This window comes from Dermacentor variabilis, chromosome 4 (genome assembly GCF_050947875.1).
Source record: "Dermacentor variabilis isolate Ectoservices chromosome 4, ASM5094787v1, whole genome shotgun sequence".
Lineage (NCBI taxonomy): Eukaryota > Metazoa > Arthropoda > Arachnida > Ixodida > Ixodidae > Dermacentor > Dermacentor variabilis.
Window position 1 is genome coordinate 19383296 of NC_134571.1, and position 20719 is coordinate 19404014.

A 20719-nucleotide genomic window follows, 5' to 3' on the forward strand; every position below is an offset into this window, starting at 1 on the left:
CAGTCAGTCTGCACTGTTGGTTAGAAGCCCCCTTTATGAAACTTACGAGACTTAAAAGCCAACTACAACAAAATGTTTGACTGCATAAAAAGCCCAATTTCAAATACTTTAGACATGCAGTAGCCTCTGTGCAAAATATTATGCTTGAAATACAGGTCAATGCATCACAAAGAGCTTGCAAATATAGATGTTTTTCATACAAAAAAAAATAAATAAATAAAACGCCGCTATTATCGCCTGGCGGAAGTGGCATACAGTGAAGAGATGTGGAGAACCGGTGATGTTTGCTTTCTTCGGCCTCCTGGAGAGGAGACTATGGCTTTTACCTGTACAACAGAACTTCGTTGATACGTTCCTGTTACGTACGTTTTCCTGGCGCCAACATTCACAAATGAGAATGCAAAAAGTTATCCAGTAGAGTTATGCCCATGTTTTACCAGTTCATACGTTCCCGGAACACATGATTTTTGGCACTAATGTTCAGTGCGTCACCAAACTGCGATCATATCATATGTTTTCTGGCCGCTACATCCCTTGTAAACAAGAAAATGCGGGAGGTGCGTGCGATTGAGAACAGTGTATAGCTGCCCACTGCGGCAGCTTCACCTCAATACTCATTCACCCATCTCGCGTGAAAACGCCGGCACGCACTCAGTTTCTCATTTCGGTACCAGCAAATCTTTTCCTAGGTCATCGCACGCGGAATTCACAGCTATCACCATCAATCCTATTGCGATAAGCATGTTCGCCTGTCTGCTCATAGTGCGTGGGGCTGTCGGAGGTGTAGCGCACGCTTTTAATAGGCGGTAACGGAAATGCGACATCTTTCCCTGTGGCAGACTGCGTCCGTATGCATTTTCCGGCTGCTAGATCCCATGTGAACAAGAAAAAGCACGAGGCACATGCAATCAAGAACAGTATGTAACCGCCCGTCTCACATGAAAACGGCGATGTGTACAGTTTTTTTATTTCGGCACCCAAAAAAATTCGGCCAGGTTGTCGCACGCCGCATTCACAACTATCGCCGCCAAATCTATTGCGATAAGCATCTTCACCTATCTGTTGTACAGTGCATGGTGTGTAGTGCCATTGGTTGTGTACTGCACACTTTTAGTAGCCCATAATCCAAACGTGCCGCTGTTTTCTGCTGCAGGCAGTGCGATGTGGGCATCACGTTTCGCTTCAGTGGCATCCGTCGTGACCCACCAGCTTGATTTCATTTCGGTTTCTGGTCGCCCTCTTAAAACACCATGCAATAGAAAAAACAAAATGCATCTCTGGCCGCCGGAGCACCATCAGCACTAAGCGTGTGGGCGTCACGTGTTGTAACGATTCGCGTGACGCTTCGCATTATGTACATGTCAACAATACCCGAATTTTTTTAGTTATTTCGGATGGTACGTTTTCCCGGTTTGTGCATCTTTTCTCGCGGTTCTTATTTTCAAAATGTATGGAGGAGGTTCTACTGTATTCTGTTCCGGTATATCAGCGAACAGGTTCCGTACGTCTGCTAGCCACCGAGTTAGTATACTTTGTTAGCAGCTTCATGTACTGTGACAACGCCGTTGCGCACCTGCGATGTTCTTTTGATGTGAAGTATTCTCAAGAGTCCAGCCGGTTTTCTCTGTCTGGTTCTCATGTTCAACAGCAGGGCCTCGATACATTTTGACTGTGCTTCAAGGAGAGTACATTGGGCTGGCCAAACTAAACGTGCGGTATAGTCCGGCTTGGACGCAATTCATACGGGGTGCAGTTACACTAAATTGGTGAAAATTAGATGCTGTACAGTCTAGTGTGGCTGCTGCAGGAATAAAACATGTCCTATTGCACGCTGGAGCATCTGGAACAGGGTGCATTACGCACTAGGTTGGTTGACCAGCAGCATGCTGTTCGGGTTCAGAGAAGCGAGCATGTTGCGTTTGCGCCTTTGACAAACAAAGAAATGCTTGCTCGCGGTGCACTTGTCCGCTAGCACTGCGGCAACAATTTATCGCTGTGCTGCTGCTGGTCACATTGAAAGTGCAGTGTAAAATTTTGGCTATCTTCGATTTCCCGGCACAGCGTAACCGACTTCACCGGCCGCTGTCTGGCACGCTGGAAGTGCCGGACTCGTCGACCGGTCAGACAACTACCGTCACTTGTAGTAAAGGATGATAAGTAGCTGAGGCTTGGCATGGCCGGGCTAGAGAGACTCGGTGCTAAGCGTGCGTAACCTTGTGCCCAGACAGGCAGGACTGTGGCCGTGATAAAGCTCCGTGATAAAGCTCCACTTAATTCGCTCTGGCAGCATTGCATTCCTGCATGGCTTGCTGCTGCATCTACACCACTGGCCACCGCATCGCGTTCTCCTTCGTGACAAATGCAGCATGCTGGCGCTGTGTCAGAAAGGATTTCGTTTGTCTATTTTGACGTGTCCGATGTAGTGACACACGAAATCAAGATAATTCACTACCATAAATGATTGCGCGATAATATCGCCCTTCAGTACAACTTGCCTTTGAATGTTACCTTTGGTTTTCGTGTGCCGTCGCAGCATGCAGTACTTATAGTCAACTCGAGAAAGCGTTTGCCAAGCAGATCTTCATGGTTAAGTGACTGTGCTGTTAGAATGTATCTCGTGCAGCTTCGTCAACTGCAGTTTACATGCTTTGTGCAGTTGGCTGGTCTGTATCGCACTTGCCTGCTGCGCTCCGGTCCACGCTATAAGTTCACTCCCAAAAGCTCGGATAGAAAACGTGTTTGGCCCTACTCTACTCAGCGTTGTGTACTGCACAGCCATTGCTCGTGTTCGAGTACCTATTTGAGCACCCAGTGGCCACACAATGCATCGGCATTCTTGCAACAGCTTTAAACACATGCGTAACAGGGAGAATGCATGCGGAGACACTCCCGTCAACTCGCAAATTATGAGTGAGCAATGTGCCTGGCTGCCTAGGTTCAACATGATGCTACTAAGAGATCAACATTTGTATATGGTTCTTCAATGTTCGCCATATCCGAATCGCTACCACTTTGCCGCCAGATGCATGCGTCGTCTGCATAGGTGCTATTTAATAGCTGCTAATAACAAAATTAGGCAATTTCCAGCCCTGTGGTTTTACCAAGATTACTTTGAGAGTATATGCTCGGCATTTGTAGTTAATTTAGCCCAGGTGAAGTTTCGTTGTACTATGCCTCTAAGACAAGTTCACAGAAAGAAGGAGATCTTAAATGATAAACAGCAGTAAGCGAATGTGTTGACAAGGGCACTCATCATCAGTACGACAAGTCCCCTTGTCAGAACATCAGTGGCAGCTTGTGGCATTGCTTGTCGGCCACTGTTTATCTCTTTATGGGACTTGTGGAGGGAATGCGTGCACTGACAATGGATGCAAGTTTAAATGCCCATGCAAATAACCTTACTGAGGCTCTTTTCCTAATGAGTTTTGTGTATGCTGTACTGTGATAGTGTGGCCCTCTTGGTGTGAAGTGCTTTATGTAAGTCTTTTGTCAAGAGAAGTTTGGTTTCACAAAAGAGCTTGGCTTCGTTTGTCCAGGAATGATTTCATGGCAGGTCGTGGCATGCCAGGAGTGGGCCCAGGTAGAAGGGGCAATCAGCCAGGCTTTGGTGGCAAGGAGTACCCCTCTTACTTCCGGGAGGACTTTCCTCAGCCTCCGATGCATCCTCATCACGTCGGGTAAGCAGCGCTTGGGGAATGTTTTGCAATGAAGTGAGGGTTTATTTTATTGTCTATATGTGGTGAAAGTACACTAGACAAACTTAAATAGCGAAAGTCCCTAAGCGAAGCCACTGTAATGGGACCGCTCGTGCCGCGCATCTTAATGAACTGAAATCTGAGCAGACGGATGCAAAACAATAACTAGTAATGAGAACTAAAAACTGCAATGAAAACAGCAATTCTACATTCACAAATTCATTACACAAAGCAAGGAAATGCAGTAATACACTAAACAGTACCTTATTGCATTTGCATAAAAGAAATAGCAAGATATAGAATAAATACAGAAATTGATCATGTAATTCAGTAATCCATCATTCAGATATTGAGCATGTTCAACCCCTTAAAGGGCCCCTCACCAGGTCCAGCCATTTTGAGCTGACAAGCGAAGTGCATAAAATGTGTGCTCACGATTCTGTCTACTAAGAAATGTATCGCTACGTGCCGTGGAGAGAGCTGAAATTTCAAACTTAACACTTTTTGCCCTTCACCACGCAAGCGCCACACTCAAAAGACATGGGGATGATGTTTATCACCAAGTGCGCCTACGTACATGCATATGTTGTGACGTCGCCCATAGGGACACGTGACACTTCGAGAAGTATTCAAGTACAAATCTGTTATTTGTGTAATCTGTTGCTTCAAGAGACAAAAAACACACAAACCGAATCTCTGCAGCCTTTTGTTTTACTCTGCACCACAGCAAGGCAGATGTACTCTTGTTGTGTCTGCTTGTTCCCACATCGTGCAGTTGCATGCACAATCATCTTCTATGATCCGCTTGCATCTGCGTCAGTGTTCGTGTAACACTGACCTTACCACTAATCAGGTGTCCTTGTGCACAGCATGCAAAATCGTGCACTGTGCGAAACGAGACAAACGCAACAGCTTGCATGTGCGACCATCAGTGGAAGCGTGCTGCGCAGCAAAAAAACGAGAGGTTAAAAAAAAATGAAATAAAGATGAAAAAAAAAGAAAAGGAACAGGACCCATGACATATACCTCACGTGATCTTCCAAGGGGAGTACGGTAGCGTGATTAAAAGACGGGACAAAAGAAGACACATAGGGACACACCCCTTGAAGATGCATTACCAGCAAGCCCACATTGCAACCCTCGTGAACTTTATTTCTAGTATAGCGCTGTGTGTGTCCCTGTATGTCTCCTTTTGTCCCGTCTTTTAATCGCACTACCTTACTCCCCTTGAAGATGCATTACCAGCGAGCCCACATTGCAACCCTCGTGATCCTCCAGCTCCGGTAGAGGAGAACACAGGGAAGGAATTTCACTTGCAGAGGTTAGACGGGGGGCAAGTGGAGAGAGTGTCTATGTTGGCCATGACACTCACCTCCTGAAATCATGGGTTCACAGCACTGAAATATTTCTATCTCTGCTATTAATGAACCAATTTGAAACATTCTTGCGGTAGTACGCTTCCTAGAGGGCATGTAACTTCCAGCATTATAATAGAACTTTGCTGTGTGGCCTGGTGAGAGGCCCTTTAAGTGCTTTATTATTCTGATCAAAAGGGGCCTTATCTTGCTTCATTTTTTTAATGGTATATTTTCAAACTTCTCTTTTTTAAAACACTTCTAAAAAAGTCTGCAACCAGTATACTTTACGATTTGCACTTACACATGCGAACCTCATTTTACCTCTTCACTAAGCAATACATTCGCCAATTGGCAATCGGCAATTCACACTTGACAGGGACCGTCAAAAAGTGAATGAACGCAGGTCTGAAATAACATATTGTTACGTGTAGCTGTAGCCCAATGCTATATACATCTATTTAGAGGAAGCTAACGGAAGGCCACAATGGCGACGCTATATCAAGCGGGTCCACGTCGTCTTCCTTCTCTTCAGCGCAGCCACACTGTGGTGGCTGTTTCGTAGCATCCCCCCGGCAGTAGAAGCACCGTCCCGGTGCTTAATCTACACATCTGCGGCGAAAGGTGTATGGTATGGCTTTAGTCTCGCCACGTGAACAATGTCTCTTGCAGCCGACGATGACGCTGAGGGGTCGGCGGCGACGACTTCATACGTGACATCGGTCACTTGTCGCACCACACGGTATGGGCCAGTGTAGCGCGACAGCAGATTTTCAGAAAGGCCCACACGTCGAATGGGTGACCAGAGAAGCACCAGAGAACCTGGAGTAAAGTGCATGTCACGATGGTGGCAATCATAGAGGCGTCTCTGGTGCTCCTGTGAGGCCTCGAGACGGGTGCAGGCGAGCTGGCGCGCATGGTCGGCATGTGCGATCGCGTCGCGGGCGTATTCAGTGGCTGAACGTGTGGCCGAGGGCAACAAAGTGTCTAAGGGCAACGCAGGTTCTCGGCCATATAGGAGGTAGAATGGTGAATAGCCGGCGGTGTCGTGACGCGATGAATTATACGCGAACGTCACATATGGTAAGTGAAGATCCCAGTCGTGGTGGTCGGTCGCAACATACTTCGAAAGCATGTCGGTGATGGTCCGGTTGAGGCGCTCCGTGAGGCCATTGGTCTGTGGGTGGTATTACGTGCTGAACTTGTGCTTTGTCGAGCAGGAGTGGAGGATGTCCTCGACGACTGCCGACAGAAAGCTGCGGCCATGGTCAGCGAGTAATTGGCGCGGAGAACCGTGCACTAAAATGATGTCATAGAGCAGAAAGTCATCAACATCAGTAGCACAACTTGTCGGAAGGGCTCTGGTGATTGCGCACCGCGTAGCACAATCAGTAGCGACGGCGACCCATTTATTTCCAGAGCCCGAGAGAGGAAACGGTCCAAGCAGGTCTAGACCAACACGGAAAAAGGGTTCCGTTGGGATGTCAATGGGCTGGAGACATCCAGCTGGAGGGGTGGAGGGCTTCTTCTGGCGCTGACAGGGCTCACAAGCGGCAACATAGCGCTGCACGGAGCGAGCGAGACCCGGCCAAAAGAATCGTCGTTGTACATGGTCGTATGTGCGCGAGACGCCCAAGTGTCCAGCCAAGGGAGCGTCGTGAAGTTGTTGGAGGACAGTTGAACGCAGGTGTGATGGAATTACGAGCAGAAGGTCAAGGCCGTGTGGATCGAGATTGTGGCGGTATAATGTCCCCTCCTTAAGGAGAAACATCCGGAGAGAGGCGTCGCCAGGCATTGACTCCAGATGGTCGATGAGGGCTCGTAATGAGGGATCGCGGCGTTGCTCATTGCCGATTTCAAGCAACTGGGACACAGAGAAAACGCAAGCTATGGCGTCCGCATCAGCCGGCTCATCGGCGGAGTAGCGGGACAAACAATCGGCATCCTGGTGCAAGCTTCCCGTGTTATATACCACGGAGAAGGTATATTCTTGCAGGCATAATGCCCAGCAAGCGAGTTGTCCCGTGGGGTCCTTAAGCGAGGATAGCCAGCAGAGCGCGTGGTGATCAGTGATGATACAGAAGGGGCGTCCGTACAAGTACGGACGAAACTTTGCAACAGCCCACACAAGACCGAGGCACTCGCGCTCTGTGATTGAATAATTGTGCTTGGCGGGTGATAGAAGTCGGCTGGCATAGGCTATAACACGATCATCTCCACGCTGGCGTTGTGCTAACACTGCTCCTATGCCGTGACCACTGGCATCAGTTTGAACTTCCGTTGAGGCAGGCGGGTCAAAGTGGGCCAAAATTGGAGGCGTGGTAAGGAGAGTAGTGAGCTGCAAAAAAGGTACGGCATGGTCAGGTCCCCAAGAAAATGGGGCGTCTTTCTTCAAGAGGTCGGTAAGGGGACGTGCAATGATCGCAAAATCCTTCACAAAGCGTCGGAAATAAGAGCACAGCCCTACGAAACTGCGAACATCCTTGGTAGACTTCGGAACAGGAAAGTTCGTAACGGCGCAAATTTTGTCCGGATCAGGTCTCACGCCTCGGGCGTCCACGAGGTGTCCAAGGACGGTGATTTGGCGGCGAGTGAAATGACATTTTGACGAGTTCAGCTGGAGACCGGCGTGGCGGAAAACGTGAAGAATCGCTGAAAGACGGTCTAGATGCGTGTCAAAAGTGAGCGAATAAACAATGACGGGTCGTCCAGATAGCACAAACAGGTGGACCACTTTAACGCCTGAAGCAAAGAGTCCATCATTCGATTGAAGGTGGCGGGTGCGTTACAGAGACCGAAAGTCATCACCTTCAACTGGTAAAGGCCGTCAGGGGTAACAAATGCAGTCTTCTCTTGGTCCATGTCATCGACGGATATCTGCCAGTAGCCGGACCGTAAGTCGATAGAAGAAAAATAGGTGGCACCGTACAGGCAGTCTAGAGCGTCATCAATACGTGGCAAAGGTACACGTCCTTTTTTTGTGATTTTGTTGAGGTGGCGATAATCTACACAAAAACGCCACGTTTCATCCTTCTTTTTGACAAGTACGACGGGAGAAGCCCAGGGACTACAGGAAGGCTCGATAATGTCCTTTACAAACATCTTTTTGACTTCCTGTTGGATAACAGCTCGTTCGGACGCAGAAACACGATATAGACGTCGGTGAATAGGGTTGGCATCGCCAGTGTTTATGCGATGGGTCGCGACGGACGTTTGACCTAAGGGTCGATTGTCAAAGTAAAAAATGTCGCAATAGCCTTCAAGAACGCGGCAAAGAGCTTCAGCTTGAGCAGGTGTAAGGTCAGAAGAAACCATCTTCTCAATGTTGACGTCAGTACCGTGCAATGACATCACGGTATGGGCTGAGCTGTGACGATTTTCCACTGTGAATGGCTCGATCTCATCATCCTGCAAAGCGCTAATTATAGCCAATGAAATACCCTGAGGCAGAACTTGCGCGGCTACCGCGAAATTGACAAGGGGAAGGCAGGTGCGGTTGCCAGTAATTGTCAGCACAGTGTGCGGCACGGTAACACCACGTGTAAGTGTAACTGCCGGAATTGGTGCGACCACACAATTACCGTCAGGTACAGCTGGTGAGGACAACACGTCGACGTGTGTCACAGAGTGGGGCGGTAGGCGAATAAAATCCATGCATCTCAAACGGCTTGGAAGCGGGTCCACAGGGTCGGCAAGAAGAGGCAAGTCAAGGCGAAGTGAGCCGGCCGAACAGTCAATGAGGGCAGAATGATTGGCAAGGAAATCCAGACCGAGAATGAGTTCGTGCGGGCAATGCTCGATGACGGTGAAGAGAATGACGGTGTGTCTCTCAGCAATGGTGAGTCGGGCAGAGCACATGCCAACAATAGCGACAGTCCCTTCGTCGGCGACTTGTACAACTCGGTTCGGGGCGGGCGTCAGAACTTTCTTGAGCCGACGGCGAAGAGCAGCACTCATAATGGACACATGCGCCCCGGTGTCAATCAACGCGCACACAGGAACATTGTCGATGAGAACGTCCAAAAGATTCTTGTTCGTGGATACTGTGAAGCGAGGATTTCGTGCCAATGTCGTAATTGCAGCTTCACCTCCAGAACCTGCACTATCTAGTTTTCCAGTCGGGGGTGCGGCGAGTAAGTCGGAGAGCGAGCACGGCATGACGGGGGCGAACGAGATTGATGACAGGAGGGAGAAAAAGAGCGGGAGTAGCGGGGTCGTGTCAAAGGTGTCGCAGGGTCAGATGATGCAGCGGGCATAGAAGGGGCAAAGGAAAAGGATGCGCTAGAGGGGCGAGGGTGGTAATCAGAAGAATAGAGCGTCGGAGAAGTCCAGCGGCTGCGGCAATGGCGGGCGACATGTCCGATGCGTTGGCAGTAAAAACAGATCGGCTTGTCGTCCACGGTTCGCCATTCGGAGGGGTTGCGTTGTCCATAAGAGTAAGAAGGGCGCGGTGGGGACGTGCCTGGAGAGAGAGGTTTTGAGCGTACGGAACGAATGGACTGCAGGCCGACATTGGACAACTCTTGACGGACGACGGCCTGTATCAAGGAGATTGTCACCGGAGAATGATCAGGTGATGAGAACGAAGGGGCCGCCAGTTGTGCCGCTTCGACCTCACGACGAATGATGCGGGTCAAGTTGTCACATCGTGACGGCTGGTGGAAGAGGTCGTCACAGGATGACGTAGCAGCTGTGTTGGGAAGTCGTGTTATGTGCTGGTATACCCGGCGGCTTTTAGCCTGCTCGAGACGGCGGCACTCCTTGAGGATCGTATCGATGCTGGTGACGTTCGTAAACCAGTAAATTGAAGGCGTCGTCAGCAATGCCTTTGAGGATGTGATTCACCTTCTCATCCTCAGACACGGTCGAGTCAGCCTTGGCACAAAGGGCCAAGACGTCGAGAATGTACGACACGTAGGACTCGATCGACGTCTGTACACGTGTGGCAAGGACTTTTTTGGCATTGACTTGGCGACCGAACGGATTGCCAAGAAGGTCGTGGAGCTTCCCTTTGAAGAGATCCCAGCTCGAGATCTCCTCTTCGTGAGTCTGGAACCATGCAAGTGGAGCTCCGTCCACGTAGAAAAGAATGTTCGCAAGCATAATAGTCGGATCCCACCTGTGACTGGTGTTGACACGTTTATAAGCGGAGCCAGTCGTCAACATCAGGACTGCCGACTCCGTTGAAAACACCAGGATCCTGAGGGGGGGGAAACGGCGACGTAGGTCGGGGCTGCAGGCGGAGATGGTTGTGTAGATGAAGTGCCGCAAACAGGAGCCGAAGTTGCACTGTCGCCGTTGCGACCGCTGCAAAGCTCCATGATGGGTACGGGGAACGTCCACCTCCACCAAATTAATGTTACGTGTAGCTGTAGCCCAATGCTATATACATTTATTCAGAGGAAGCTAACAGAAGGCCACAATGGCGACGCTATATCAAGTGGGTCCACGTCGTCTTCCTCCTCTTCAGTGCAGCCACACCGTGGTGGCTGTTTCGTAGCAATATTCAGCTGAAAATATACGCAAATTTATACTACAAATGGTCAAGAAAAGTGTGCCTTATTCTTGGATTGTCACTCTCTGGAATACCTTCAGTTTTGTGCGACTAGCACAAGATGCACCAGCATCTACAAGGGATGGCATTCTCACACAGTGCACATTACCTTATCACAGTGTGCAGTGATGCTACTGCTGCGCTAATTGTCTTGAACTGCACTGAGATGCGAATCCTGTTTCATCCTGCTACATTTCAGCAAAATGTGAGAAATCTGCACCCACCCTGCGGCAAAAGGGATGCTCGGATTTTGGAAAACAGGTATAAGTCCTCAAGCGCAGTTTCTCTGCACTATTGATTGAAAGCGGCATGGCATGGCTGCTTTAGCTGTACAGTGAACCAAGTCAAGTCTTTACAGTGAAGTCTTTCTTCCGTGGGCTGTTTATATTCAATACCTTTCACCCTGCCACTTGTGGGTTGCTTAGGCAATAAGACAGCGTCACTTTTCAAGCAGCAGCGAGCAGCTGCGCTTGTGTCAAACCAGACTCCGCGCTTCTCTTCTGCATGACCATGTAAAACAATGACTGAAGTTTTGGACGCTGTATGGTGTCTCGCTGGGTTTTTCTAGCATAATGCGCACAATGTCGCAGACATGGCGGCCGTGAACAATTTTTTTGCTATTCAATTTGTTGCCTATCCCCCACTTATGCTGGTGAGGCGATTTCGTGACCTTAAGAGTGATGTACAGCAACTACTAATGTTTTGGTTGACTCTGCACCAAACTGCAACTTTTGCCGGTGGACACTGACAAAGCGCCACTGATTAGGCCTAGCTGCATCACACGACTGTGATGAAAATTTGCTGCCAGCCGATGTGGTAGTGGTCAGCAATCATTGCAGCAAGGTGGCCTTCAATATGTTTCGACCAGTAAGCCATTTCGGGATGAAGTGTGAGATCATGGGCTAGACTGGTGGCCGGGAGCCGAGTTTGAGTCTATGGGCGACATGCCGGCAACAGCCATGAGGGCTATTGTGACATTTGTTTCTGTGCTTATTGGACCTAATGGCAAAAACTCACATGTAGGCATAAAGCTCCAAACTGAATTTGCGCATCATATTCTAATCTGACTGCATTGCAGTCAAAAGTTGCATGCATATACACTGGAACCAAATTGCTGTATTTACTCGATTCTAACGTGCCCTCAATTGTAATGTGCACCCGTTTTCTGTGACCAAAAGAAAAAGGTAAAAAAAGAAACCCTCGATAGTAATGTGCACCTGTTTGCCATGACCTATAAAAAGATAAGTCCTCTGCAGTAGCACACACTTCATTCTTTCATACAGATATACAACTTTCTCTCATTTGGAAAAAAAAGATTTACTCCCATTGCACTAAAGTTGTGATAAATAAAGAAAGTTGCAGTTTCGCCCGAAAGGCGAAGCATCGATTACGATAGCAAATTAGTAGACAGCTATATGAAAAATAAGGATAGTAGCTTTAACCGCTGTACAAACTTTTAAACATTTGCTTACTACCTAAATTAGCCTTAACAAGCATGGTGTCACATGCGCACAAGCAAACATGAACACGTCTCACTCAATGACTGCGGAAGCTCTTTATCAAAACGCTGGAGTGAGGAAGTGCGGTAGCAGGAGCGAGGGAACTGACCTTTGTGCGGCCTCTTGCTTCAACGTGAACTAAGCGATGAGAACACAGCCCGGTGTGCCTGGATGCATAGACTCTTGTCTCCATCGCAGATTGCTTTCAAGATAGGGGCCGCGTGGCTGCGCTGTACGTAGTGGCCGCCAATGTGGAACGCATCCAGTGTTTGTGCCAGTCCTGCACACAAGTTTCGCGAACTCCGGACGCCCGTGATACGGCCCGGTTTCCATCAGTCACCGCACACGTGATTGCTTTCCTTTTAATTGCGGCATCGTGATTAACTCGGCATGTCATTGCAGTCGGCACTTCCATGCTGATCGAGCAAATGCAGAAAACGTGAAGACGGACGGTGCACTAACCTAAGCCAAAGGAAGCATTGCCTGAGCACATGTACTGCAGCTAGGCTCGAAGCACGTACGAGGCGTCCATTTTGAAATGCCGATGGCGATGTAACGCAGATTTAAGGTCGTACTCGATTCTAACGCATGTATGCAATTTTCGGACCCATTTCATCAGAAAAAAGTGCTCATTAGATTAGAGTAAATATGGTATGACACCACATTTCAGTGCATTTACGATGTTCCGACCTTGCCCATTGAAACTGCTGCCAGATATAATGAACGCTTCTTAAATTGCCATACTGTTACAATGAATGCTTTGAGCACGGTTAAGGTAAAAAGAGGGTCTACACAAAGTATCAAGGCGCAGAAGCACGACCATACTGGGCACATGGCAGCACACGCCCCGCTCCAGTTCAACTGCGACGATGATACAGCCTTCGAGATGAGTGAGCAAGCGACTGCCGTGTGCAAATTTCGGAAGCCGCGTAGAAGGTTGCTCACTTTCAAGGCATGTCTCCAGGGAGGAGACGTCATAAACTGCATGGTGCAAAGTATGCACTGGCGCATGCGCCGGTGGATATTGGATGCCACGACAGTGACTCGTTTTTGCATAATTGTCCGTGGCACCATGTGCATTAGGCCTAAACAACTATCTATGTCCATCCACCATGGGATCAATGGCCGCTCAAGCAATTATGCCGGTACTGCCGATATTCACACGTTGCAAGTCGGCGAGAACACTGCACCAGACTGCACTGGACTGCACAGTGCGCTGCCACCGTACAATATTGCAAAAGATCGGTGGTTACTACGCCGTTTTCAGGAGATCATGGTTTGGTGGCACTTCGTTTACGCATTGCTGATTGCTGATAAAGGTTCGCAGTGACGTTTTACCTTTCGAACCTTGCATTTTCGTCACCTGAAGTGACGTAGATAACAGAATTTTACGGGTCTTGTGTGACTGACATGCAGTCGTAATGCCAAGACCATGATGTCTGATACCTTCACAGAATGGCAGCATGCCACAGTAGTTACTGAAGTTTATGCTTCCAACCAACTAGACTACTGCTTCACTCTCTTGTGCAGAATACAACTATCCAACTACAGAATGTCCTGCTGGTAGTAAAATATATCACAAGCTCTCGAATAAAAAATGACGGCTGCGCTTGCAGTTTTGAAGTGGCAGGCAGTCAGAAGCGGATGTCGTATTGAATGAGTTCTTTAGATGGGTGTTTCTAATGGAAGTTTGAAGCTAGATGTGGGAATGCACTAGGAACAAAAATGACGTGTTTTTGGACCAATGTGCTGCCAAATTGTAACTGCTGACGCCAGTTTCACTACGGTTAATTGTTGAGTGATATTAAGGGCGAGTCCATACGTAATGAAATACTAATATAACGACCACCCTTCGCAGAGCTACCCGTCATAGTGGCTTGGTGACTTTGGCATTGTGCTGCTGAGCCCAAGGGTGCAGCATCAAATCCTGGCTGTGACGGCTGCATTTGAGTGGAGGTGAAATACAAAAATGCCCGTGTCCCATGCATTGAAGTTACATTAAAGATCCCCTGGTAGTCAGAATTCATCCGGAGTTCCCCACTATGGCGTGACTCATAATCAAATTGTGGTTACCCCAGAATTCACTTTTTTTTTTTTTTGTGGATCTGTCGAGTTCGTTATAAACGGGTTCAACAGTATCAGTGAAGCAGAGCATAGGGCATAATTAAGTAAATTTTTCCTACCACTGGCATTGTAAAAAGCAAGAAATTAATTTTACTGCTAAAGTTCGCATTTTTCGACTGCCTGCACAATTCGAATATCTTTGTGAGACATTCAAAAAGCCAGTCGGCGACTGTTTTCATAATTGAGTTTGACACTCGATCAGCATACTAATTTCACATTCAGAGGCGAAACTCCCAACACAAAAGTGAGCCCACCATGTGATGTAGGTGATTATGTCTATAGACTATAGAAACCAGGCAAAACTTGCAGCAGCTGAGGTAATGTCTTCTCTTGGCTGACATTTCTCTGCAATAAGCTTTGTCAGTATGGGCCAGGGGGAGGGGGGAGGGTCTGTTTTTAGACTCCTATTTATGAATGTGAAATGATTGTATGGAGTGTCAAGTTGAATTATAAATATCTCACAATGGAAGCATTCTTGAAGAATCAAACAAAATGAAGTTCTCTTCGAATTGGCAACTCAAGTTTTAACATAAACATAATACCATAAATCGTGAAATAAAAAATATGTATATATATTTGCTAGCTCTAATTGTTTGCAAGAACTGTGTCTGCCAAAGCAGATAAACTACCTATACAAGCAGCTATTTGCTTATATAGCATTAACTTCATCAAAATAACTGATACTATTTTAACTTTAGAGGACTTGTCCAATCTGGAGATAACGGCGTTGCGGGGTTAACGAAAAAATAAATATAGAATTGCCAATTCCCTTTAGGGAATTGGAGAAGGAGAGTGCATCTGTTACATTAGAGTCTGCACTATTATCAACACACCTTTTTTTTTTTTCTTTATAGAGTGTTCTATCTTAGTGACACATTTATAGCAGCGAGTTCATGCTGAAGGGTCTCAAAATGGCTCCGAAGTCTGCATGCAGTATGTCCAAGTGTGTCCATTCTTTTCTAAGACAATATAGTGCTTTTTAAGCACACCTTAGGACACCACCACTTCATAACAGTCCATAGTAAGGACTGTAATGAGGAGAGGGGTTAATTTTTAGAGCTTGGATTGAGTTTATGTATGAGTGACCCCTTACTGCTTTTACATGACTTGGCCACTGCGAAAGCTCCATATATATTGCTTGCAATCGCTTTCATAAATCTGTTCCGAAAGTCATTTTACTGCTCCAAAAGCTGCTCTGAAATGGCATGGGCCAGTAGCATCACTGCAGTGCAGAAGCACTACCGCTTATCGATGTTTCTGGTGCTAGTGACGTGAAATATCGCAAAAATGGAAGTAACTTCGAAAGCGATCATCCAAGAATACGGCCCAAGTTTCTCAATGTGTTGATATGCATACATACGATTGCCTTTGGCGTAGACATTCTGCAGACATGATTTTCTACTAATGCCACCTACATTATCTCTTTTTATGATTTATAAGCTTTGTCAGTCGTCAGAGTGGCGCTCCGCACACGTTATCAACAGGATCAGCCAGCCATGAAAGGTGTATAGAAGTGGCTTAGAATCGAGCGGAAGGCGTTGATACAAAATTGTGGCCTGTATCTCAACCATTGTCATACTGTTGCTTCAGATAGATGAAAGTATACTCAATGCATCTGCCGAATTCTCATGGGTGACTACTAGTTTACTAGACTCCACTAGTTGGTTTCCTGGAGTGTCAGTGACATGGGTTTTGACCTTATTGGCAGTGTCTCAAAATGAAAATATAGCTATTTTACTAGCTACTATATATAGTTATTTTAGTCATTTTAGCTTTTTTGACATTGCAGTCATATCAATGCACATGGTCATGCAGTCAGAGTATGAATTATTGCACAACACGCTGTAAGATGTCCAAATTTTGGTGTCCTTCTAGTACATTCTCTACAGGGCTAGTAGTGGTGCTTTGAAGCTGTCCAAATAATCAATCATATGCGAACTATCGCGGTCCGACATCAGTTTGTGACTATATGCAGCTGATTCTGGATACATCAAACTCAGATATATAAAATTATTGTCTATATCAAGCAGTTATAAAATCCCGTTGAAAATCCCATGCAAAAGTATAATGATGTACTACGCGTACATTGAACTCCCGTTCACCACATTTGCTATATTGAACGCTGCGCTGTGCTACGTCGCGCCCACGTAAGTGCGTTTCTCTTAACAGTGAAACGATGACTTCTCGTGTTTCGTAAAACTTCAATGCCAGCATATTTGAAATGTCACTGTTTTGGCAGATGCTATCAAACAAGAGATTGAATCTGAAGGGCAGTGCATGCAACAGAGGAAAAAGTAGCATGGTGCTCTCAGTTTTGCTTATTATGGATATGGATGGTTCAGGCAAACTGTAACCGTTCGTTACCGGCAAAAGCAGGTCGTCACTCCGATTCAAGAAACACGAAAGTCCTACCGGTCCGATACGCGTTCATAACACACTCAATCACTGAGTGGCGCCGGGCATGGAATGCCAAGCTGGACATGCTGCGCTGCCGGATTTCTCTTGTAGACAAGGGCTTAATTTCTGCCAACACCAATTTAGTATTATGCAGGCGGCCAAAACGAATCCAACCCAAACCTTCACTTGGAGTGATCTTTACATTACAGTTTGAATTGAACAAAACCAACGCATGCCACATGCGCACTTCACGGCACGACCCTCCATTGTGACAGCGGCACGCAATGCTTATCGCTGTGTAAGTTGTGGGTCCGCACTGAATGCATTTCATTCGTGCTCGTGTGGTTACGCAGGAGTGGCAATGGATTCTGATGCTCTACAAGCTGAAAGCCACTTTCAAAACTAACAGCATGTGTGTGGTGTCGGCAGTCACCGACGTGAAGACTGGAGGCCAAGGGATGAGTGAGAAGAGACGTACCAGCCGTGAGGTGTCTGTACGCTGACTGGCATGCAAGTAGAGGTGTGCAGAGTATTTAGGGTGGTCAAAGAGTGAGGGCGGCTGATTCCAGCAGGAAGTCAGTTCCGAAACCCAACACACAATCGGCCAGTTAAACAGCATATTGTTGGTATCAACATATTGCAATGGAAATGCGGCACGGCACATATCCATACAAGCTGGTTTGCTTCCATGGCGTGTCCATTTATATCTTAGGTAAAAAGGCGCAACAAGCACTTCAACGTGCGCAAGGTTAACCGGGGTTTGTTGTCTGGGCCTTCGAGCAACGCAATCTAATAGGGTTATCGTTGCGATCAGTATGTAAAAGACCATTCCGCAGTGCAAGTGACTTGCAGTGTTTGTGAGAAAGAAGCTTTTATGCTTTTGACACAGATTTGGAGAAGGAAGTCCTGCTTTTCACTATCTCTGGAAACTGTTCGAGTTGTGCAGAGATCTCAGATCAAACTATTTCGCAGTCATTTCGAGTTTGATATATCCACAATCGACTGTAGTATACATGTATTTCTCATTGCTGCAAATGGTATATTATGTAAAAGACCATTCCGCAGTGCAAGTGACTTGCAGTGTTTGTGAGAAAGAAGCTTTTATGCTTTTGACACAGATTTGGAGAAGGAAGTCCTGCTTTTCACTATCTCTGGAAACTGTTCGAGTTGTGCAGAGATCTCAGATCAAACTATTTCGCAGTCATTTCGAGTTTGATATATCCACAATCGACTGTAGTATACATGTATTTCTCATTGCTGCAAATGGTATATTCGGAAACGAGAAAAATTATTTAATTTGGAGTGCTTCAAAATCAACTGTTCTGCAAAGCAAACTTCGGCACCACAGAAAATTTTTCAAGAATTTTTCCATTGCTAAAGTGGGTATCGAAGTGTGTGATATTTCATGAGGCATGAAATGGCACACAGAGCTTTGTGACAGGGTTTGCACCATCTACCATCTGACCAGCTACTCAAAGGGACCTGGAATGTGCAATTTCTAGAATGCAGCCATTGAGCGCTGACAAAGCGCTGCCATTTACGTAGTAGAGCACAGAGACCAGAATAAATTCGGCCTTCGAGTACTGACAAACTGCTGCCTTCTATGTAGTGGTACACAAAGACCAGACAAACATGGCCTTCGAGCACTAAAAGAGTGCTGCAGTCTGTGTAGTAGAGCACAAAGGTCGCAATAAACACGACTTGCATGTGATTACACTGTGCAGTTACCCTATGTAGTAAAAGATAAAATTAGTGGATGCACTCTGCTCGTCCATATTGTTTTGAAAATGAAAATAATGCCCGGCACGAGCTCAGCTTGTCCAAATCAAAATTTACCAGTATCAGGTGGGCCAGCTAGGCTCGTCCATCATGCTTGAAGGGTTTAGTAAAGCAGTTGACCATGGTAAACTACAGTGGGAACAAAATTGTCATTAATTAATCATCCGAAACTGAAGAAATAAAAGATAGAAAGTTATGTTGGAATGCTGATAAGCTCGACATAAGTTTTACATAACAGCGTATTGAATTGTTTAATGCCTCAAAAGCAACAATATGACCGCCGTAATTTGTTCTCTCTTTTGCGAAAAAAAAATGAAAGAAAAATAAAAGAAAGTTTATTTTGATGCAAATCTTGTTATGTTAGTATTGAGTAAATCTTCTCTGTGAATAAACAAAAGTAGGTTGTGATCTGTAATAATTTGATATGCCTCTATAGGCAATATATTCAGCTGTTGATACACTGAGCTAATATAGTAATAGCGTGGGCTACAAGTAATGATGCGAATGGCTTGGCTTGGAAGTAAAGACGTTTGTGGTTATTTAAAGTAAGGGCATGGTAAATTTCAAAGGTCTGCTTTAAAAAGATTTAATTTTCTGAGGCGTCAACAAAAAGAAAAGTCTATGTAGGTCCACGATTTCTCATGCTCATTGTATGATTTGTTATTCTCAACTTTCGTGTGATGTAGCATGTGTCACGATGCCCCACTGTAGTGAGAAGTGTTCAGTCTATATATGACAACTGCACTGTTACAGTTGTCCTGGCCATCAAGGTAGTTGACAACAATGCATGAAAGTAATGCTAACTTGAAGCGTGCCTCTCCATTACAGTCGCCGACCGTTTATTCAGACCTCATGGGGACCGCGGAAATGTCCGAATAAACAGGTGACCGAAAAAACAGATTCAGAAAAAAAGATCCTTTATTTCCAAGCCCTTATTCCGGTGTGGCAGTAGGCTCGAAGAAATCGTGAATGCGCCGTTGCATGCTGTTCCGTTTATGTGCAATCAGATCAGCCTGAATCTCGGAGAGGCTCGTGCAGTCACTATAGGCAGCTGAAAGCACAGTCACTGCTTGTACAAGCTCCGCGTGTGACGGCAGAGGTGCACATGGTGCGCCATCCTCTGACTCATCATCCAGTGGGGCAGCAGAAACCTGACGAATGATCTCGTCGTCGTTAAGTCGACGACGAGATGTCGGTACGGCACTGTCAGCATCCGTAAAACTGTCAAATGAGGCACTGTCCGGAATCGCTATGCCACCACTGCGCATGTCTCGAAGAACATTTTCGGCTTCAGTAGGGAGCACATCGGAAGGTGACAGATCAGGGGCCTCCATGGCGCCCACTTCATCGGTTACAACAAATCCAGCATGCCGAAAAAAGCAGTTCTGTAGAGTGGCAGGGGCCACCGCCTTGCAGGCATCCGCAAGTATGTTTATTGCTGACAGAAGGCTAACAGCGTACTGCTTGCCGGCGTCGACGCAGACGACCATGCAGTTCAAGAGGCGTGCTCTGTAGAGGACCTTCAAATTCTTTATAATGCCCTGGTCCATGGGCTGGAGGACACACATGGTGTTGGGTGGCAGGAATTCCAAGCGGATGGACTCGAGATCATGGGTGTGACCATGTGCACCGCAGTTATCCACAAAAAGCAGTACTTTCAGGTGTTGCGACTTGAACTTCCTGTCAAGTTTGCGGATGTAGTCGCTGAAGAGCTTCTGCGTGATCCATGCTTTTGTGTTGGCCTCATACTACACGGGCAGCGACTTCGCTCCCTTGAAACACTTCGGGCTTTTTGATTTACCAATCACAAGAAGTGGAAGCTTCTCTGTCCCTGACATGTTGCTGCCTACCATTATGGTGACGCGCTCTTTACTATGCTTCCCGCCGTGGCAGGGATCGCCAGACACAGAAAGGGTCTTATCAGGCAGCATCTTACAGAATAGAGCTGTTTCATTGCAGTTAAAAATATAGTCTGGCAAAAACTGGGACAACAGTGACTCCAGAGTCACCGAGTGATAATTTGTAACAAGGGTCCGGTCGACGGCACTACTCTCGCCACACATCCTCTTGAAAGCAAGGTCATACCTTTTCTTGAAGTTACGGAGCCATCCGTCACTGAACATAAGCCCTCGATGTTCATCCGGAGAGCGAGCATCTCTGCCTTCAGCTTCAGAAGGTCTCCAGACACAAGAATCTGCTTGGCAACCGTAGCACACAACCACATGTGGAGGGCTTCTTCGAGCTTCGGGTGGCTGTCGTCTTTAAAATTTTTCCTTTCCAAGCTGGAGGAAGACTTAGTTGCTTCGCCGAGAATCT

The 20719-nt window shown here is 46.8% G+C and overlaps 1 protein-coding gene across 6 annotated transcripts in view; it reads left to right on the forward strand.

Annotated features, from left to right (window-relative positions):
* Positions 1–20719, forward strand: part of LOC142578751 (uncharacterized) — a 90485-nt gene that overhangs the window by 41656 nt on the left and 28110 nt on the right. For all 6 annotated transcript variants that reach the window (XM_075688287.1, XM_075688292.1, XM_075688288.1 and 3 more), the window contains one exon: positions 3537–3677. In XM_075688287.1, the coding sequence (XP_075544402.1) occupies positions 3537–3677 (141 nt within the window). The remainder of the gene's footprint in view (positions 1–3536; positions 3678–20719) is intronic.